This window comes from Triticum aestivum, chromosome 4B (genome assembly GCF_018294505.1).
Source record: "Triticum aestivum cultivar Chinese Spring chromosome 4B, IWGSC CS RefSeq v2.1, whole genome shotgun sequence".
In the NCBI taxonomy this organism is placed as follows: Eukaryota; Viridiplantae; Streptophyta; class Magnoliopsida; order Poales; family Poaceae; genus Triticum; species Triticum aestivum.
Window position 1 is genome coordinate 652,763,997 of NC_057804.1, and position 18,696 is coordinate 652,782,692.

Sequence of the window (18,696 nt, forward strand, 5' to 3'; positions counted from 1 at the left end):
GCCACGCCCCTGCCCCGGCCCGCCGTGGTCGTCGCCGACGCCCTCGCCGTCGCCCTCGTCGGCCGCCCCCGTTGTGAGCCGCCGCCGTCGAGGCTCTGTGTTCAGTGCTTTTTTTCATACATACATGTGTATTTTTTTGTTCATTGCATTTTTTTCATATATATAATTAATGTATATATGTATGTGGTAGCTATATGATGAATGGATGTGGCTATATGTATGTATGAATATAATGTTCATAGAATTTTTTGTTTATATATGTTTTTTCATATATGTATTAATTTTTTATTTAGGTTGTTAGTAGATATCGATTTTAGGTTAGTGCATTTTAATTAGGTTAGTGTAGAGGAAAAAGTAAAATAAGGAAAAGGAAGAAAAGAGGAAGAAGGAAGAAGGAAGAAGAAGAAGAAAAAGAATGAGAGGAAAAAGGAAAATAAGAAGAGGAAGAAAAGAGAAGAAGAGGAGAGGAAAAGAAGAGGAGAAATAAATAAGAAGAAGAAAAAAGAAGAAAAAGAAGAGGAGAAGAAGAAAAAATAGAAAAAAATCTATTTTTTCTTCTTGTCCTCTATTCCTTTCTTCTTCTTCTTCCTTCTCTTCCTTCTTCCTCTTTTCTTCCTTTTCCTTAATTATTTTCCTTTCTCGAGGGAGAAGAAGAAAAAGAAGAGGAGAAGAAGAAAGAAAGGAATAGACGAGAAATAAATAAGAAGAACAAAAAAGAAGAAAAGGAAGAGCAGAAGAAGAAAGGAATAGAGGAGAATAAGAAAAAATAGAAAAATTCTATTTTTTCTTCTTCTCCTCTATTCCTTTCTTCTTCTCCTCTTTTTTTCTTCTTTTTTTCTTCGATCTTCTCCTCTATTCCTTTCTTCTTCTCCTCTTTTTATCTCTTCTTCGTTTTCTTATGTTTTATCGGGTCTGTCGCCGTCAGGCTGCTCGCCTTCGCCCTCGCCGCCCCCTCGAGATAACTTTGACATGAGGGGCGGTCGATATATATACCCCCTCTCGACCGTGATAACCTATACAACGGCAGCACCCCCCTCGGCCCTCTCGCTCGACCAAAACTCTCGAGGCCACCCAAATTTACCAAGTTAAAAGAGCGTTGTCGTCGAGGCCACCCCAAACCCTTGAAGCGTTGTGTCGAGGCGATCCCAAACCCTAGAGAAGCAGCATCGAGGCCACTAACATGATTCCTTATTGTGATTAGCTAGCTAGTTCTACGTTTGCCACTAATATATATCCATCTGTACCATGTTTGAATAATAATTGACATGTTGTAAATATTTGCAGAAACTATGGAGCACTACCGAGACGAAGCAACAGAAGCGATGTTGGGGGAGATGATCGCAGAAGGAACTGATGTTGTTGCATCATTTTTCATCGACGTCGTTGGTGAGGAAGGACTGGGTGAAGAAGAGGGCTATGTTCATGATGGCTCCGGCCCATTAATGCCGGTACAAGAAGAGGGCTATGTTCATGATGGCTCCGGTGATGACCCAATGGAGGTACAAGAAGGAGACCGTGCTGACTGCTCCGGTGACCGAACCGAGTCCGGCCAGGTATATATATATATTAGTTAAGCCCGTGCTGACTAGTTAATTGATGCATTCATTGTTTTGGTATATGTACACATATTAATTACTCTCGTCTTTCTTCCTTTTAATTTCTAGCCCTCCGGATCGAGCACAACTTCGGTAAGGAGACGAGGCCCGAAGAAAAAGTTGAGCTCGGATGAAAGGTTTGAGATCATAGAAATCGCACCCGACAGTGAATCGATTGAACCCATCCGGACAAAGAACGCATTTTCTGCTCAGTGCGGGGTTCTTGTTAGGGACAAGATCCCGATCAGCATCCAGCAATGGTATAAGCCTAAGGACGACCCTGAGGTGTCTTATGTCAATGATATGCAGAAAGAATATCTTTGGACTCAGCTGAAGGCAAATTTCACCCTACCGCCAGAGGAGGATCCGGAGAAGCCAGTTAAAGAGCAATTAATCAAGTCTTGTGCTCTTAAGAAGATGGCAACCCTATTCAGGAGGTGGAGGAAAGAGTTGAACCATTTTGTCGGAAAAAAGACACCAGAATTCATCGGCAAATATGAGAAGATCAAAGATCACTGGCCCGCATTTGTGGCCCACAAGACATCGGAAAAGAGTAAGAAGATGCCAGCGACGAACAAGCAAAATTCTGCGAAGAAGAAGCTTCACCATCGCACGGGGTTAGGTGGCTACCTCAAAGCCCGGCCTAAGTGGTCCAAGGCTGAGAATGATCTGCTTGAAAAAGGGATCGAACCAGAGACAATGAGATGGCCAGACCGTTGCCGGACTTGGTTCTTCGGGGCTGGCGGAACCTTGGACCCTGTATCAGGGATGTGCCATTGGACGGACGAGCAACTGGAAATACCAGTCAAGAACCTTCACAAGTATATCAATGCAGCGCAGAAAGGGACGTTCGTACCAGACAGGGAGAAGGACGAGCTCACAATGGCCCTCGGGAATCCTGAGCACCCTGGACGGACACGAGGCACGCCAGGCTCCATTCCGTGGAAGGTTGGTTTTCCGGACGCAGGGGGTTACAAAACCCACGAGAGGAGGAAGAAACTGGAGCAGGGCCAACTGCAGGCGCTGCACGAAAGGGTAATGGGGCTAGAGGAACGAGAAGCAGCAGATCGCAGCAAACGACCTGCCGAAGCTTCCCCCGAAGCTACCCCGCCATCTCAGCGGAGAAGCAGCGTGGCTTCCACCGAGCTGCTTCAGCCGGAGCATGTCTTGACAGCTCCTGCCAGCTATCCCGTGGATGCTATCACGGAGTCTCAACATTGCCACATTATGGCGCGATGGATGAATTTGAAGGTCAAGGCGGCTGTTGGCTCTGTTTATCCTACTGGATCCGGAGCAACTTATCACTGCCGGCCGATTCCAGAAGGATATGCTAAGGTGATGGTGGATGAAATAACGGAGGGATTTGAGGACCTCGTGCTTGACCACCCTACCGGTGAAGGGGAGACTAGGCTGGGTTCTACTCTGAAGACTCCATGCCTATGGCGGAAGGAGCTCATCAACCTTCCGAACTGGACGCCTCCGCCTCCTCCTCCTCCTCCGGCGAGTCAGGGCACTCCGCCTCCTCCACCGCCTCCTCCTCTGGCGAGTGACGATCAGGGCACGTGTGGCGGCACTCCGCCTCCTTCTCCGGCGCGTGGCGGCACTCCGCCTCCTTCTCCGCCTGCGCCGGCGCTCCCGAGCAGCCAGCAGCCTCCTCCTTCTCCTCCTCGCCAGCAAGGGCGAAAGAGACCCGCCGCCGCCCCGGCTGCTCCGGCGCGTCGTACTCCTTCTCCTCTGCCTCGTAAGCAAGCACAAAAGAAGACAAACGCCGCAGCCGCTCCATCTGCTCCGGCGTCTAGCAGCACAACCAGATGCGGGAGGCAATACAGATACGGTCCACCTCTCAAGCCTCTAGAGAAGTTACCGTACGAGAGGACCGAGGAGGAAAACGATAGGATTGTGCGGACCCATGTGAAGGAGTTCTTTGAAGGGGTGAAAGCAAAGAGACATCCACCTCCGAAGGAGAAGGTAGATCCGGTGAAAGCAAAGTGCACCATCGATGCCCTGAGGAAACCACCAAAGTCTCCGCCGAGAACCAACTATGAGCGCATTACTGAACAGACATATCTCCAAGCCCAGCGGTCGGGAACTACTGTCAGTGCTAAAAGGTTAAAAGAACGTGCAAAGGGGAAAAAATTGCCCAGCTCGGCGAACAAGCACAGCATTCGTGCCCCCCGCTCAATGTGTCTAATGCTCCGGGGACGGTGGCCGGTTATGGCAATCTTGCAGATTACCTGCCTGACGATCAACTTCCTGATTTCTTGGAGGTGGACGAACACAGATACGAGTACGGGAAGCCTCTCGTCAAAGATGAAAAATCTCTGACAACAATGATGCGAAGATTCCATAATTGGTACATGGAAACCTGCAGAGAGTCTGGGGGTACGAATGCTTTGTATCTGAATATTAAAGAGGAGCACGACCTCGTTGCAAATGATCTGTTGACTGTTCCATTTGATGAGTTCTTCGCGTTCTTCAATCAAAAGGCCCTCGATAAACTAATGGTCTTTTGCTACTGTCTGTAAGTACTATTTCTGTCATTAAGTCTCTATATATAGCTCGGCTCTTTCATTTCATGTATTTATAATTAATTATCCTCAATATATTATGCAGATTGAAGATCGTCGAGTGCAAAAAACAAGAAATTTATGATATTGGGTTCATTAACACAAATATCATAGATGAATTTCTGGTTAAAAAGGACGTCAAAGAGGCCGAGGACAACTTGCTACGATCGTTGATCAAAAATCAAAACAAAGATACCATACTCTTTTCTTACAACGGCAAGTGAGTGTTACTGTCGTGTGCATATTCGGTTTCCCTTATTACTCGAGCGAGGTTATAGTAATGTAATTGATGAGTTATGCATGCGTGCGCAGGTACCACTATATTCTTCTGGAGATTAAGCTTGAGCATGGACTAGTAACCGTCTTAGACTCGAGACGGAAAGATCCCAAAACCTATGCAGACATGACTGAAATGCTCAGCAAGTAAGTTCAATCGATCATTATCGCACCATATCGGCAACTTTTTGTTCATTTCCTGATATCTCAAGTAATAATAATTATTTTCTTTGTCTTGCAGGGTTTGGAAACAGTTCACCGCAGAAGCTCCGGGACTGCCGAAGGAGCTGCAATATACATACCCGAAAGTAAGTACTACTGGCTAGCTAGTTGCGCGCATCTCCCGTTGATTCTATAGCTATACTTTCATCAATGCCATTTATAATGCTTCATTATCAGTTTGATTAACCTCTATTTCTCGTAAAGTGCTTGTGGCAGGAAGAAGGGAATGATTTCTGTGGATACTACGTGTGCGAGTTCATCCACACCGCGACTTTGAAAAACAAGCGGGGCTACTCTCAAAGACAATATGAAGTGCGTAAGCAATAATATTCACAATTTCATTTTATTACACCATCATTTCTGTTGAGTTTCATTCATATATATGTATTAATTAACCCCCTTCTTCAAATTCGACGTGGCAGATGCGGAATGAACTCCTAGAATCAGATCGCATGAAAGCAATTCAAGAGGAATTGGCGGGATTCTTTCTTGACCACGTCTTCAATAAAGCCGGAGAATACCATGTGCAAATTGATTTCAATTGCTACGGGTTTGTAATTAAGAGATCTTATACATATTGTACATGTATGTAGCCAGTAGCGTCGGATACATGATATACGAAAACTTGTTGTTCGGCCAATCTCTCGGAGAAGGAGAGGTTGATCAATCACTTCTCTCAGTATGCATGACGAACTTCTGTACTCAATGGTTCTCTCGATCACTTATGTATATATAGTATGTAGCGTCGACCAAGCACGGACATAAGAGAGGACACTTCTCTCTATTAATTAGCTAGCTAACACAATATATGAAACACCTAAATTAACCCCCCCCCCTCCAAAACCCCCAACCCCCCCCCCCTTCTTTCAAAAAAAACAAAAACCCCAGCCACTGGAATGCTGACGCGTGGATGCCTTTTGGTCCCTAGCCACCAACCGGGACCAAAGGCCCCCTGACTAGGCTCGGCACACAGGGCCACGTGGAGGCACATTGGTCCCGGTTCGTGTTTGAACCGGGACTAATGGGTGGAGGTATTAGTAACGACCCATTAGTCCCGGTTCATGAACCGGGACTAAAGGCCCTTACGAACCGGGACTATTAGGTGTTTTTCTACTAGTGCTCGACCCGAAAGAGTGATACGTCTCCAACGTATCTATATTTATGATTGTTCCATACTATTATATTACCTGTTTTGGATGTTTATGGGATTTACTTTACACTTTTATATCATTTTTGGGACTAACCTACTAACCGGAGGCTCAGCCCGAATTGCTGTTTTTTTTTGCCTATTTCAGTATATCGAAGGAAAGGATTATCAAATGGAGTCCAAATAGAATGAAACCTTCGAGAGTGATCTTTTTGGAACAAACGCAATCCAGGAGACTTGGAGTGGACGTCAAGAAGCAGCCGAGGCGGCCACGAGGGTGGCCGGTGCGCCCAGTAAGGGTGGGTGCGCCCCCTGCCTCGTGGGCCCCTCGTGGCTCCCCTGACCGAGTTGCCTCTTTCTATACCTTCACTACTAAGTGATGGTTCTTTACGCCAACCAATTTGTAATTGAATGGTTAGAAGGACGATGATATCCCCAGGTATTTGTATTTTCTGAATTTATAGTAGACTTTTTGGCGATATTCGTTCAGCGGTAGGAGATATTTCCTTTGACTACAAGGACGTCTGTAACGCCACCAACTGACCCCAGCATCGCCCCCGCTAGGGCGGCTCGGGCGGAAACCCTAACCCCCGCCGCCGGTAACATCCATCCACATCCTCCCCTCCGCCGTCGCTGGAGGAGGTCGACGGGCGAAGCCCCGGGCGGCTGACGGCGGCGGCAGAGTCCCTCTTCCCTCCCGCGCCGGATCTGGTGAGGCGGGTCACCCATGGCGCCGGGGCGTTTTCTTCGCCGATCTACGTCGCGATGGCGCGGCTGTTCGTCTCTAGGGACGGTGCAACGTGGTGGCGTGGTGATGGGCGGAGGCACGGAGCTGCGGGGTTTCGTGGAAGATCTAGTGGCACCGGCCGCTCAATGGGCTCGCAGGGTCATGCCGGCCTTGGTCGCTGTGGCCGGCGGCTCGGCTTGTCGGTGGCGGCGGAACATGGCCGGAGGCAGCGACGATGTTCTATCTAGACCCTGGGGCGGCGGCCCTGGAAGGTGGCAGCGGGTAAAGCTCGGGCTTTCCGCGTCGACATGGCGTGGTACAGTCCCTGTCCAACAAGGCGGATCTGTGTCTGTGATCTCACTGGTAGAAAAAGAGGCTTCCGTCCAGCCCCATTAGTCGCGAAACTGTAGGAACCGCGACTAATGAAGTCTTTAGTCGCGGTTCGGCAGACGAACCGCGACCAAAGGCCTGGGCCCAGGGCGCTCGGTGGCCAGCTGGTGCACGTGAGGGGCTTTAGTCGCGGTTGGCCAGGCCAACCGCGACTAAAGGTGCGCAAAGGCCTTTAGTCACGGTTGTCCAGGCCAACCGCGACTAAAGCTCCTCCCCTATATATACCAGTTCAGCACACTCACTTAGCCATTTGGTGCCACTTCTCTTCACAAGCTTCACAAGGGGGTGTAGGTTTGCTTTTGGTTCCTCTTATGCACACAAGGTGTTTGATGAAATACCCTAAGAGGGTGAAACAAACATGATATGAAGTGTTGGAGCCACACTTGAGGTTCCTCATTTATTTTTTCCTCCTCGATCGCGGTTAGCAACTTGAACCTTTCATGCATGTGTGTCATTGATAAAATATGCATGTGTGCAGTTCATTGTTTAATTTATATTGTTTGTAGCTAGTTAGTTTAACAAATGCATGATGGTTAATTATATATTTTATATTATAATAATGCAGATGAATCGGCAATGGATGTACGGTAACCGACTCTCCGGCGAGTTCACTACGGGTTTGAAAGATTTCCTCGTAGTGGCTAATGCGAACAAGCAGGGGGGTTTTGTTATCTGTCCATGTGTTATCTGTAAGAATCAGAAGGGTTACTCTTCCTCAAGAGATGTTCACATGCATCTGCTTCGGCACGGTTTCATGCCAAGCTATAATTGTTGGACCAAGCATGGAGAAAGAGGGGTTATAATGGAAGAAGATGAAGAAGGGGATGATTTCATCGATGAAAGCTATCTTGCTCATTTCGGTGATACTTTCATGGAGGATGCTGAAGGTGAAGGGGAAGGTGAAGAAGAGGCACGTGATGATCCCGTTGATGATCTTGGTCGGACCATTGCTGATGCACGGAGATGCTGCGAAACTGAAAAGGAGAGGGAGAATTTGGATCGCATGTTAGAGGATCACAGAAAGGCGCTGTACCCCGGATGCGATGATGGTCTGAAAAAGCTGGGCTGCACACTGGATTTGCTGAAATGGAAGGCAGAGGCAGGTGTAGCTGACTCGGCATTTGAAAACTTGCTGAAAATGTTGAAGAATATGTTTCCAAAGGATAACGAGTTGCCCGCCAGTACGTACGAAGCAAAGAAGGTTGTCTGCCCTCTAGGTTTAGAGGTTCTGAAGATACATGCATGCATCAACGACTGCATCCTCTACCGCGGTGAATACGAGAATTTGAATGAATGCCCGGTATGCACTGCATTGCGTTATAAGATCAGAGGCGATGACCCTGGTGACGATGTTGAGGGCCAGAAACCCAGGAAGAGGGTTCCCGCCAAGGTGATGTGGTATGCTCCTATAATACCACGGTTGAAACGTCTGTTCAGGAACAAAGAGCATGCCAAGTTGTTGCGATGGCACAAAGAGGACCGTAAGTCGGACGGGGAGTTGAGACACACCGCAGATGGAACGCAATGGAGAAAGATCGACAGATGGTTCAAAGATTTTGCAGCTGACGCAAGGAACATAAGATTTGCTCTAAGTACGGATGGCATGAATCCTTTTGGCGAGCAGAGCTCTAGCCATAGCACCTGGCCCGTGACTCTATGCATCTACAACCTTCCTCCTTGGTTGTGCATGAAGCGGAAGTTCATTATGATGCCAGTGCTCATCCAAGGTCCGAAGCAACCCGGCAACGACATCGATGTGTACCTAAGGCCATTAGTTGATGAACTTTTACAGCTGTGGGGTGGTGTCCGTGTGTGGGATGAGCACAAACAAGAGGAATTTGACCTACGAGCATTGCTTTTCGTAACCATCAACGATTGGCCTGCTCTTAGTAACCTTTCGGGACTGTCAAATAAGGGATACAATGCATGCACGCACTGCTTACATGAGAAACACAAGAATATTTTACGCTCGGACAACCCGGGGAAGCCTGAATCCTGGATTAGGAAGGCCCACATGGAGACTTTCGGCAGTTGGTTGAAAAAACATTTAATGAATGACAATGATGTTGTAGATCAGCTGTACATGTTGGCCAAGACACCATCTTCGACTATAACGACTTTCCAAGGGTACGAGATAAATGGGAATACATTTTACACGATCGCCCAAGATAAAAAGAGCACCAACCAAAACAGTGGTGTCCGCTTTGATGCAGCAACCGAGAATGGGCAAAAGGTCACATATTATGGTTACATAGAGGAGATATGGGAACTTGACTATGGACCCTCCTTTAAGGTCCCTTTGTTCCGGTGCAAATGGTTCAAGCTAACAGGAGGTGGGGTAAAGGTGGACCAGCAATACGGAATGACAATGGTGGATTTCAACAATCTTGGTTACCTTGACGAACCATTCGTCCTAGCGAAAGATGTCGCTCAGGTTTTCTATGTGAAGGACATGAGTAGCAAACCGAGGAAACGGAAAGATAAGAAAACGATCAGTGCATCATGCGATGATCCAAAGCGCCACATTGATGTGTAATAATTTATTGTATCAAACCTTTTGTCAAACCTTCAAGGGGTTTTAAAATGAATTAGTTTTATTTTTCTGATTTTTTTGATATATAATTGTATTTTTAAGATTTGAAAATGAAGAAAAAAACAGAAGAAAAAAACAGAAGAAAAAAATAGAAGAAAAAAGCAAACAGAAGAAAAACATAAGAAAAAAGGAAAAACAGAAGAAAAAAACAGAAGAAAAAAACAGAAGAAAAAAACAGAAGAAAAAAGGAAAAAGGAAAAAGGAAGAAAAAAACAGAAGAAAAAAACAGAAGAAAAAGGAAGAAAAAACAGAAGAAAAAACAGAAGAAAAAACAGAAGAAAAAAGGAAAAACAGAAGAAAAAAACAAACAGAAGAAAAACATAAGAAAAAAACAGAAGAAAAAAGGAAAAAGGAAAAAAGGAAGAAAAAAAGAAAATATGCCACCTACTGGGCCACCACGGCCTGAATACGACTAGAAACCCATTAAAGGGCCAGGATTCAGGCCCGCAGAAGGCCCAGTAGGCCCACAGGCACACAGTGACAGAATAGGCCCGTAAGCCTGCATTTGAGAGGAGCTCGAAGTGGTAAGCGCAGCCGCGCTTATAAACCACTGTCGAAGCCTCTCGGCTAGCGAGGTGGGACTAAACATCCCACCGCACCGCGCCAGTTCTAGCACAGCCCTTTAGTCGCGGTTGGGGAGGCGGACCGCGACTAAAGGATACCTTTAGTCGCGGTTGGGGTGGCGGGCCGCGACTAAAGGGTCTTTCTGCGCGGGAACGGAGGCGGCGCCAAAACCCTTTAGTCGCGGTTGGGGAGGCGGACCGCGACTAAAGGGCACCCTTTAGTCGCGGTTGGGGTGGCGGGCCGCGACTAAAGGGTACCTTTAGTCGCGGTCCGCCTCTCCAACCGCGACTAAAGGTGCGTCCATAAATACTGCACTTAGCAGTTTTGCCACTTCCCATTCTGCTCTCTCTCGACGCCGAAGCGCTGCCCCGGCCGACGCCGACGCCGAAGCCCTGCCCCGACGCCGACGCCGACGCCGAAGCCCTGCCCCGACGCCGACGCCGACGCCGAAGCCCTGCGCGCCGCCGCCCCCGTCCCCAGTGAGCGCCGCCTCCGCCCGTGCCCTGCCCGCCGCCCGTGCCCTGCCCGCCTCCGCCCGTGCCCTGCCCGCCCGTGCCCTGCCCGCCTCCGCCCGTGCCCTGCCCGCCTCCGCCCGTGCCCTGCCCGCCGCCTCCGCCCGTGCCCTGCCCGCCGCCCGCCGCCCTGCCGCCCGCCCTGCAGGAAGAAAGAAGAAGAAGAAGAAAGAAGAAGAAGAAGAAGAAGAAGGAAGGAAGAAGAAAACAAAAGAAAAACAGAAGAAAAACAAGAAAAAGGAAGAAAAAAGGAAAAAGGAAGAAAAAAAGAAAAAGGAAGAAAACAACAGAAGAAAAAAAGAAAGAAGAAAAAAAAGGAAGAAGAAAAAAAGAAAGAAGAAAGAAAGAAGAAAGAATATGTTTTGGAATTCATTAATATTTTTTTGTTTTGATGAATTTTTTTGTGTCTAATAAAATCAATTTTTTGAAATACACGAAAAAATGAAATGAAATGAAAAAGAAAAAATGAAATGAAAAAGAAAAGAAAAAAAGGATAAAAACAGGAAAAGAAAAAATGAAATGAAATGGAAAAGAAAAGAAAAAAGAGTGTGGCCAGCACCCCCCGCCCTGCACATGGGCCATCCCGACCCCACATATATTCGTCTCCATCCGCATCCCTGGCCAAACCCTAGCCAGTCTACTCCAAGCTCTGTTCGGACAATTTGTTTATACGGAGAGGGGCGGCGAGGGGGGCGGCGATGCGCGCGGTGTTTTTTTAGGGATCGAGAGGGGACGGCGAGGGTTATAAATGTGTTGTCCTTGCCTCCCCTCTCCGTGACGCCGTCGTCTGCCGCCCCGTCTCGCGCTCTACCGCGACACCCTCTCCCACCCCTTCCTCGCCCCCTCCTTTCGCCACCGCCCTTTCGCCACCGCCACCGCCACCGCCCCCCTTCTTCACTTAATTAATTTGTTTTTATTACATATTTTCAGGACTGACATAATGGCGGACGATAGAGCTGACCCGATTATGGACAACTATGATCCGGACGGTGAAGCACATATGTTCGGCATCATAAACGGCGATATTCTATATGTGCCGACCGGAGAAGAAGAAGATGATATCTCTTCTTATCTGAACCTTGACGGTGAAGATGAAGGGCGCCGTCAGCAAGATGATGCCGAACAAACGTCGATAAACGACGATCTTCAAATGGAAGTAGCAACCACCTCCGGCGCCGAGGTATATATATACATTGAGCCTCTGGTGATACAAACTAACTGATTTGAATAAATATGTGTGTACTAACGCGCGCGACTCTTTCTTATTTTAGCCCTCGGCCGGATCGTCGAAACAATCGAGTACGTCGTCAAAGCGTGGCGCAACCAAGACGATGAAACAAGGAGAAACATGCACCATCGAGGTTGTCGACAGTGCAACCGGCAGGCCGCTGGAGCCCCGCAAGAACGCCACCAAGTTTGTCAGCCAATGCGGAGCCATTGTTAGAGACAACGTCTCGATCACCGTCCAGGAGTGGAATGAGCCAAAGAAGGCACGAATTGATGGTTTCACTTTTGTCGATAAGAGAACAAAAAAAGATTGCTTCAAGAAGCTTATGGAACATTTCGTTCTACCTCCGGAATACAACAAATTCGATGAGGAGGGTAACAAGATTGAGGAAAACAAGGAGAGGAGGAGGCTAGTCAAACAGTTCGCTCTTCATAAGATGGCCGACGCATTCCGGAAATTCAAGCAAAATCTAGCCCATGACTTTGTCAAGCAGAACAAGACTCCGGATTTCAAAGGACAATATGAGAAACTGAAAGATGATTGGCCAGAATTTGTGAAGCAAAAGAAATCGGAGCAGTTCATTCAAATATCGAAAAAAAATAAGGAAAATGCGGCTAAGAAGGAGTACAATCATGTTATGGGGCCAGGAGGGTATCGCCTTTGGGAGCCTAGGTGGGAGAAGATGGAGAACGAGCTGAGGGCGCGAGGAATCCGTCCAGGTACGGAGGGATGGGACCCAAGGGCCAAAAGCTGGTGGTACGGGCATGGGGGAACGCTGAACCCGGAGACAGGGGAGTGTGTTTACCGGGGCAAATTAATTAAACCCACCCAAGCCCTTATTAACGCAATGAGGGATGCTCAACAGGGGAAGATCAAGTTCAACAGAGAGAACGACGCGCTGACAAAAGCCCTCGGGAATCCTGAACACGGAGGACGTGTACGAGGCATGGGGCACATTCCGTGGAAAATAGGGTTCCCCCAGAACGATGACCCGTACGGTTACAGAAGCCGTAAGAGAAAGATGGATCGGGAAGCAGATGTTGTGGCGCGGTTGGCATCGGAAATGGATGTGATGAAGAAAACCATGAGTGTACTAGTAGCCGAAAGAGATGCAGCTCGGGTGCAGCATGAAGATCATCCAGCGGATCTCGGAAGCCAGCAGCGGAGAAGCAGCGTGGCTTCCACGGAGGCCCCACCGGCTGGTGCAGATGCACCGACGATCGAAATTACTGCACCGGAGCCTCTGGTGGTCCAAATTACTGCACCGGAGCCTCTGGTGGTCGAAATTACTTCATCGGAGCATCCTCGCTACCCCGTGGACGATATAAAGGAGATGAAAGAATGTCATCTGTATTATCCTATCGGGAACATGTCCATGAAGGTAGCCATCGGCAGTGCTTTACCATGTTTACCTGGAGCACTCCACCACAACAACCCCATTCAAGATGGCTATGCTCGTGTCACGGTGGAGGACATAGTCCAAGGGTTTGAGGACCTGGAGATTGACATTGCTACACCTGAAGGGGAGAAAAGACTTGGAGATGTCAAGCGCCATTTCATTCTATGGCAAAAGAAGTTTATCAAGTTTCCAGGCGAGGCGCCAAGGACAACAAGTCCACCCCCCTACGGTGGTGGTGGTGGCGGTGGCGGTGGTGGTGGTGGTGGTGGTGGTGGTGGTGGTGGTGGCGGTTCACCTACACCTCCGTCACGTCAGCCGACGCCGCCCCCCAGTCCACAACGTCCGGCGGGTGATCAGCCGCCGCCCCCCAGTCCTCGTCCGACGGGTGATCAGACGCCGCCCCCCAATCCACCTCCGGCAAAGAAGCAGAAGCAGTCCTGGATTATTAACCCGGACCCTTATGTACCTAAGACCACAAAGGTACCGGAGCCATCACTGAAGCCTCTCCCCACAAGGCCTTGGGAACGTAGTGCCGAGGAAGTCGACGCGGCCGCGGCTGCTGATTTGGAGAAATGGAAGGCGGACTGCAAGAAGAAAAGAGAGCCCGAGCCCAAGCCAGTATTTTCTGATGAGCAAAAGAAGTGGGCTAAGTCATTTTTGAGCACACCGTCCCAAGCCGCGAAGAATCTGCCTAACGACTATGCACGTGAACTTCGCAGGCAGGCACTCATGTTCAAGGAGAACAAAGAGCGGGAGAAGGCCGAAAGTAAAAAAAGCGGGAAACAAGTTGCCCAGCTCGGGGAACAAAGTAAACAATCGATTGCCCCGCTTATAGTGGAAGCCTTCTGTCCGGATGACCCCGAGATCATACAAGCTGCGGCAGCACAGGGATTGACTGTAACGAGTGCCAGAGAACAAGCAGCCAACTTAGGTATTACTCTTCGTGAACTGTTAGGCCTTGATGAGGCGCCAGTGAAGGAGGTAGTAATTACATATGTCAAGAATGGGCCTCTCGTCGAGCCTGCGCAGGAAAAGGATCTACCTCCACAAATGAAAGGTCTGCTGAAATGGTACAAGGGTTACATAAAAAATAAAAACGCCAAAGAATATATTTATGCGGAAGTTAGACATGAGCATCACTTCAAACATTACTATGTACAAATTGAACTGAGTGAATTGTTCCAGCTTTTCAATCTGCGCGAGCTCGATAAATCTATCATCAGTTGCTACGTTCTGTAAGTGATTTATTAATTTCTACCCCATCTCGTTCATATTGCCTGCACTATATATATGTCCTAACTATATTGTTGTGTCCGCTATTATACATGTAGAATGAAGATTAAGGAATGCAGAGTAAGGAACATCCATGATGTTGGGTTCATTGACCCACACATCGTTAATGGACATGTGTTGGAGCGTTACCCCGCCGACGTGGAGGCAGACCTGTGGCAGTTTCTTACAAAGCAGGAACTCAAAAGTGATATTCTATTTCCTTACCATTTTGAGTGAGTGTTTCTGTCTTGAGCACATTCTCTTTTGTTTACTCCATGCATGGTATGTGGCCGGCTAATCGATGAGTTATGCATGACGTACTGTGCATGTATCGTGTCCGCAGGTTCCACTGGATTCTGCTAGTAATTAAAGTTAACACCTCAGAATGTCTCGTCCACGACTCTGTGAATATGGATCCAAAGCTTTGGGGCGGCATGAGAAGAATGCTGCAGAAGTAATTATTTTCATTCATTTGCGCTCTATATCGATCGGCCTATTTCGTTCATTTCCTAATATCAAGTAACTAATTAATAACTCTCTTGTTCATTTAATTTTCTTTGCCTCGTAGGGTTTGGAGACGGTTCGTAGATACAAAGGTCGGTGAATTCAAAAAAGAGCTAGAATTCAAAATGTTAAAGGCTAAGAATGCTGGGGATATTTAGCCACCGGAGACCAATCTATGTGGATACTATGTCTGTGAGATGATCCGGAGATACACCTCTGAGCGGGTTTCGAGTGATACCAATGCTCAGAGGAATAACCTCCGGTGGATGCTTAGTCCAGAAGCTCGCTTCCGACCACTTCAAGAGGAACTAGCTGGATGGTTCAGCAGGGAAGTCCTCCATCCTAAAGGAGAACACTATTACGAGGACGTAGAACTTTATATGCATTAAATCATGTATGGAAACTTGTTCAAAATTGTATATGGTCATCCGATGATATTGAATATATATTGTATATTCCTCTTGAATTCTTTTTGGTTCTAATTTCAAATTTATTTGAAATTGTACATTCATATGCATGTATGTAGTACCGTAGAATATATGAAACTCCTTCAAAATTAAAATAAAGCACAAAAGAAATAAAACAATACAAATTAAACAGAAAACAGGTTTAAGGGGGGGGGCTAAAACCCTAAACCTGCGGCGGCCTTTAGTCGCGGTTGGCCAGAAGAACCGCGACTAAAGGTCCTCCGCCCCGACGGCCACCTGGCGCCCACGTGGACGGGCCTTTAGTTGCGGTTCTTAAGCAACCGCGACTAAAGGGGGGGGCCTTTAGTCGCGCCCGGTCTGTCGCGGTTGCGCAACCACGACTAATGGCAGTTGCGAACCGCGACCAAAGGCCCTTTTTCCACCAGTGTCTCGTGCTTTTGCTACGGATTGGCAGATCAGAGGCGGTGACGAGCATGCGGGATCCATCTTGACGGCTCTCGCTGTTTGGCGAGGTGGGTTGGGAGCCCTCCTCCCAGGCTCCAGGGAACGAGTGGGTTGTAGCGTGATTTTTTTGTTAAACTCGCGGTTTTGGTAAACGTAGCTTTCATGGTACGAGTGGGTGGTAGCGTGTTTAAAAAAAAAAAAATCACGCGTCCTTGCTGATTAAGTTTCTGCTGCATGCCGACATGCTAGATATTTGTAGCTGCTGCATTTACTTCCCGCCGACCTGAAAGCTACGTACATGGCTTGATCCGAAGACACGGTTTTAAAGCTCACAAAGTTGGTGGATCAATAATCCCCACTCTCACAGTCTCACTTTTTGGGTATTCGGGAGAGATGGATCCAGGCGGAGCAGCACCCGCCCTCCCGGATGATATGCTTGTCGAGATCCTCGTCCGCCTCCGCTGCTCCCGCGCCGCCGCGCGGACCGGCATCCTCTCCCGCTCGTGGCGCGGCCTCTGGACCCGCCTCCCCGTCCATGTCTTCCGCGGCGTCGCGCTCGGCTCCATCCAAGCGGCGCTCGATTCGATCAAAGCCGAGGGCGGCCCCGGCGCGCTCCTCCTCGACATCTCCGTTCCGGAGGCGTCCCTCTCCGAAACGGAGTTGAGCGAGCGCGTCCCCAAGCTGCTCGACGCCGCCGCGGCGCTCTTGCCAGTGGAGCTCCGCCTCGCCGTCTGGGAAAACACGCCATTCAAGTACGTCAAAGTGGTCGTGCCCCGCCTCCCGCGCGCCGCCTCGGTGGAGCTGCAAGGGCTGGATCTCGCCTTCGCCGACGAGCCAGGCAGCCGGCAGGGGTTCCCGGCGCTGGAGAGGCTCTCCCTCACGAGCTGCCGCGCCGTCCTCACGAACCTGCTCCCCCGCTGTCCGCGGCTGCGCGTGTTCAGGCTCAGGGATGATCTTCTTGTCTGTCAACACAAGAACATCATCATCAGATCCTCGTCGCTGCAGGAGCTGGATGTGGAGAGCAAGGTCCCCTTCCTGCACCGCATCGACATCGAGGCACCTGCGCTCAAGCGACTGGCCATGTCCTTCACCAGCAGCAACAACATCATTGTGTTGGTGTCCGTTTCGGCACCAATGCTGGACAAGGTGTCATGGCGCTGCAGCTATTCCACGGTGTCTGCCGGGCTTGGTGTGTCCGTCGGCCTTGGCCCTTGGGGCCTCCTGTCTGTGAGATTACACACAGCGGAGACCAATGGGCAGCTTCATCCACGTTCATGTCTGTCGCTCTTCGCGGCCGCCCATGTATGTATATATATATGTCCCTCAATTTCTCAGATTCACCACACCAACTATATAAGCTACTAGTAGCTGATAAAATTGTTCATGATATCCCGTCCCGCCAAATTGTTTCTTGCAGAGTTCATACAGCTTTTCAGAGGGGCTCAACCTTACGACGGAGATAGAGAGGCATATGGTTACCCTTTTCTCTGTCTTGGAGCTACACGTCCAAACGTGGGGGCATGTTTTTGGAGCATTTGCATTGCACATCCTTGAAATGGATCGGATTTCCACTGCTATACAAAGCCTTAAGGTCATCCTGCTGAGATCAGAGGTAGGACTAGTAGTTAAATTTATCCATGTGCGCTGCTCATGATGCACTAGCTAGTATATACTTATATAGTACTTGGGAAGCTCTTTCAACAAATAAAAAAAAACTTGCCAACTATGAATCATCTTTCTATAATTAATGTATATACGCATTAATTAATTTAATTCTAGTAATTTTCATGATGTTATTTTTAGGATAATGAAGCATGCCCACCAAACTGCGATTGTGAGCTGCCCAATAATAACTGGAGAAGCCAGACTATCTCCTTGACCAATCTTGAAAAAGTGGAAATCGAAGGCTTCCAAGGAGAAGGTCATGAGTTCGATTTCTTGAAACTGGTATTTAGATGCGCACAAGTGCTGAAAACAATGTCTGTGAGGCTGTCAGATGAGGTCACAGCAAGTAGCGACGATTGCTGCAAGAAAATACATGACGTCTTCAAGATGTATCCTTTTGTGGAATGCAATGTGGATCTTAGTTCGCCTGGGTAAGCTGGCACTGAAGATTGTCATCCGGCCTTCTGAATTCTGTTGAGCACCTTCTGTGTTGTTTTCCTCTATACTATATGCTGTCACTATGCTACTCGATCCCTCCGTCCCAGAATAAAGTGCCGTAGATTTGGTGCAAAGTTAGTACAACTTCTTACTAAATCTGCGACACTTATTTTGGGACAGAGGGACTATGATTCTATTTGATCTCTGTGGATAAAACGACATTACATTTCCATACCGATCGAGGTGCTGACTGAAACTGGTGTTGGTTTACCTCCTTGGCGTGCAGGGTCAACATGCAGCTGCCATAGTGATCGATAGTGGTGCGCCGACACGATGATCCTCATTGACATGCCACGTTTACCAGTTCAGGGGCTCATCGAAGAGATCGTTCTGCCCCGTGTCGACCGACTCCACTAGCTAGCTGGTTTTCAGGATTTTGCTTGGTTGCTTCATGTTATTTTGCTAATAATGCAGTGTTGAATTGTTCCGGAGGTCATCATGCGTGGTGTCCAGTTCGTCAACTGAGTGCGACGAGTTGATCACAAGGTTGTTGCCTGAATTTTATGTACTACTATGAAAAGGTTTGTGGCATTCCCATATGAAAAGGTTTGTCTGATGTTCTTGCTCAGGAAATTGTGTCGTGAGATCTTTCGTTTATTTACAGCAAGGGATAGTTATTTGTAAAGCTGGTTTTCCAATGCTGAATATTACACGAGTTATAAACA

At 48.3% G+C, this 18,696-nt stretch overlaps 1 protein-coding gene across 1 annotated transcript; it reads left to right on the plus strand.

The window, feature by feature from the left end:
* The first annotated feature begins 16,211 nt into the window (after positions 1-16,211).
* LOC123093887 (uncharacterized) lies at positions 16,212-18,696 on the plus strand. The gene is made up of 4 exons (XM_044515951.1): positions 16,212-17,170; positions 17,286-17,480; positions 17,672-17,964; positions 18,258-18,696. The coding sequence occupies exons 1-4, from the start codon at positions 16,262-16,264 to the stop codon at positions 18,277-18,279; spliced, it is 1,419 nt and encodes a 472-aa protein (XP_044371886.1). The 5' UTR covers positions 16,212-16,261; the 3' UTR covers positions 18,280-18,696.

What these genes read in the sequence shown, in the direction of transcription:
- LOC123093887 (XM_044515951.1), top strand. Translation starts at nt 16,262, where the DNA reads ATGGATCCAGGCGGAGCAGCACCCGCCCTCCCGGATGATATGCTTGTC. An exon ending in CGCTCTTCGCGGCCGCCCAT is followed by an intron (nt 17,171 to 17,285) that starts GTATGTATATAT and finishes TGTTTCTTGCAG; the next exon opens with AGTTCATACAGCTTTTCAGA. An exon ending in GTGGATCTTAGTTCGCCTGG is followed by an intron (nt 17,965 to 18,257) that starts GTAAGCTGGCAC and finishes CTTGGCGTGCAG; the next exon opens with GGTCAACATGCAGCTGCCAT.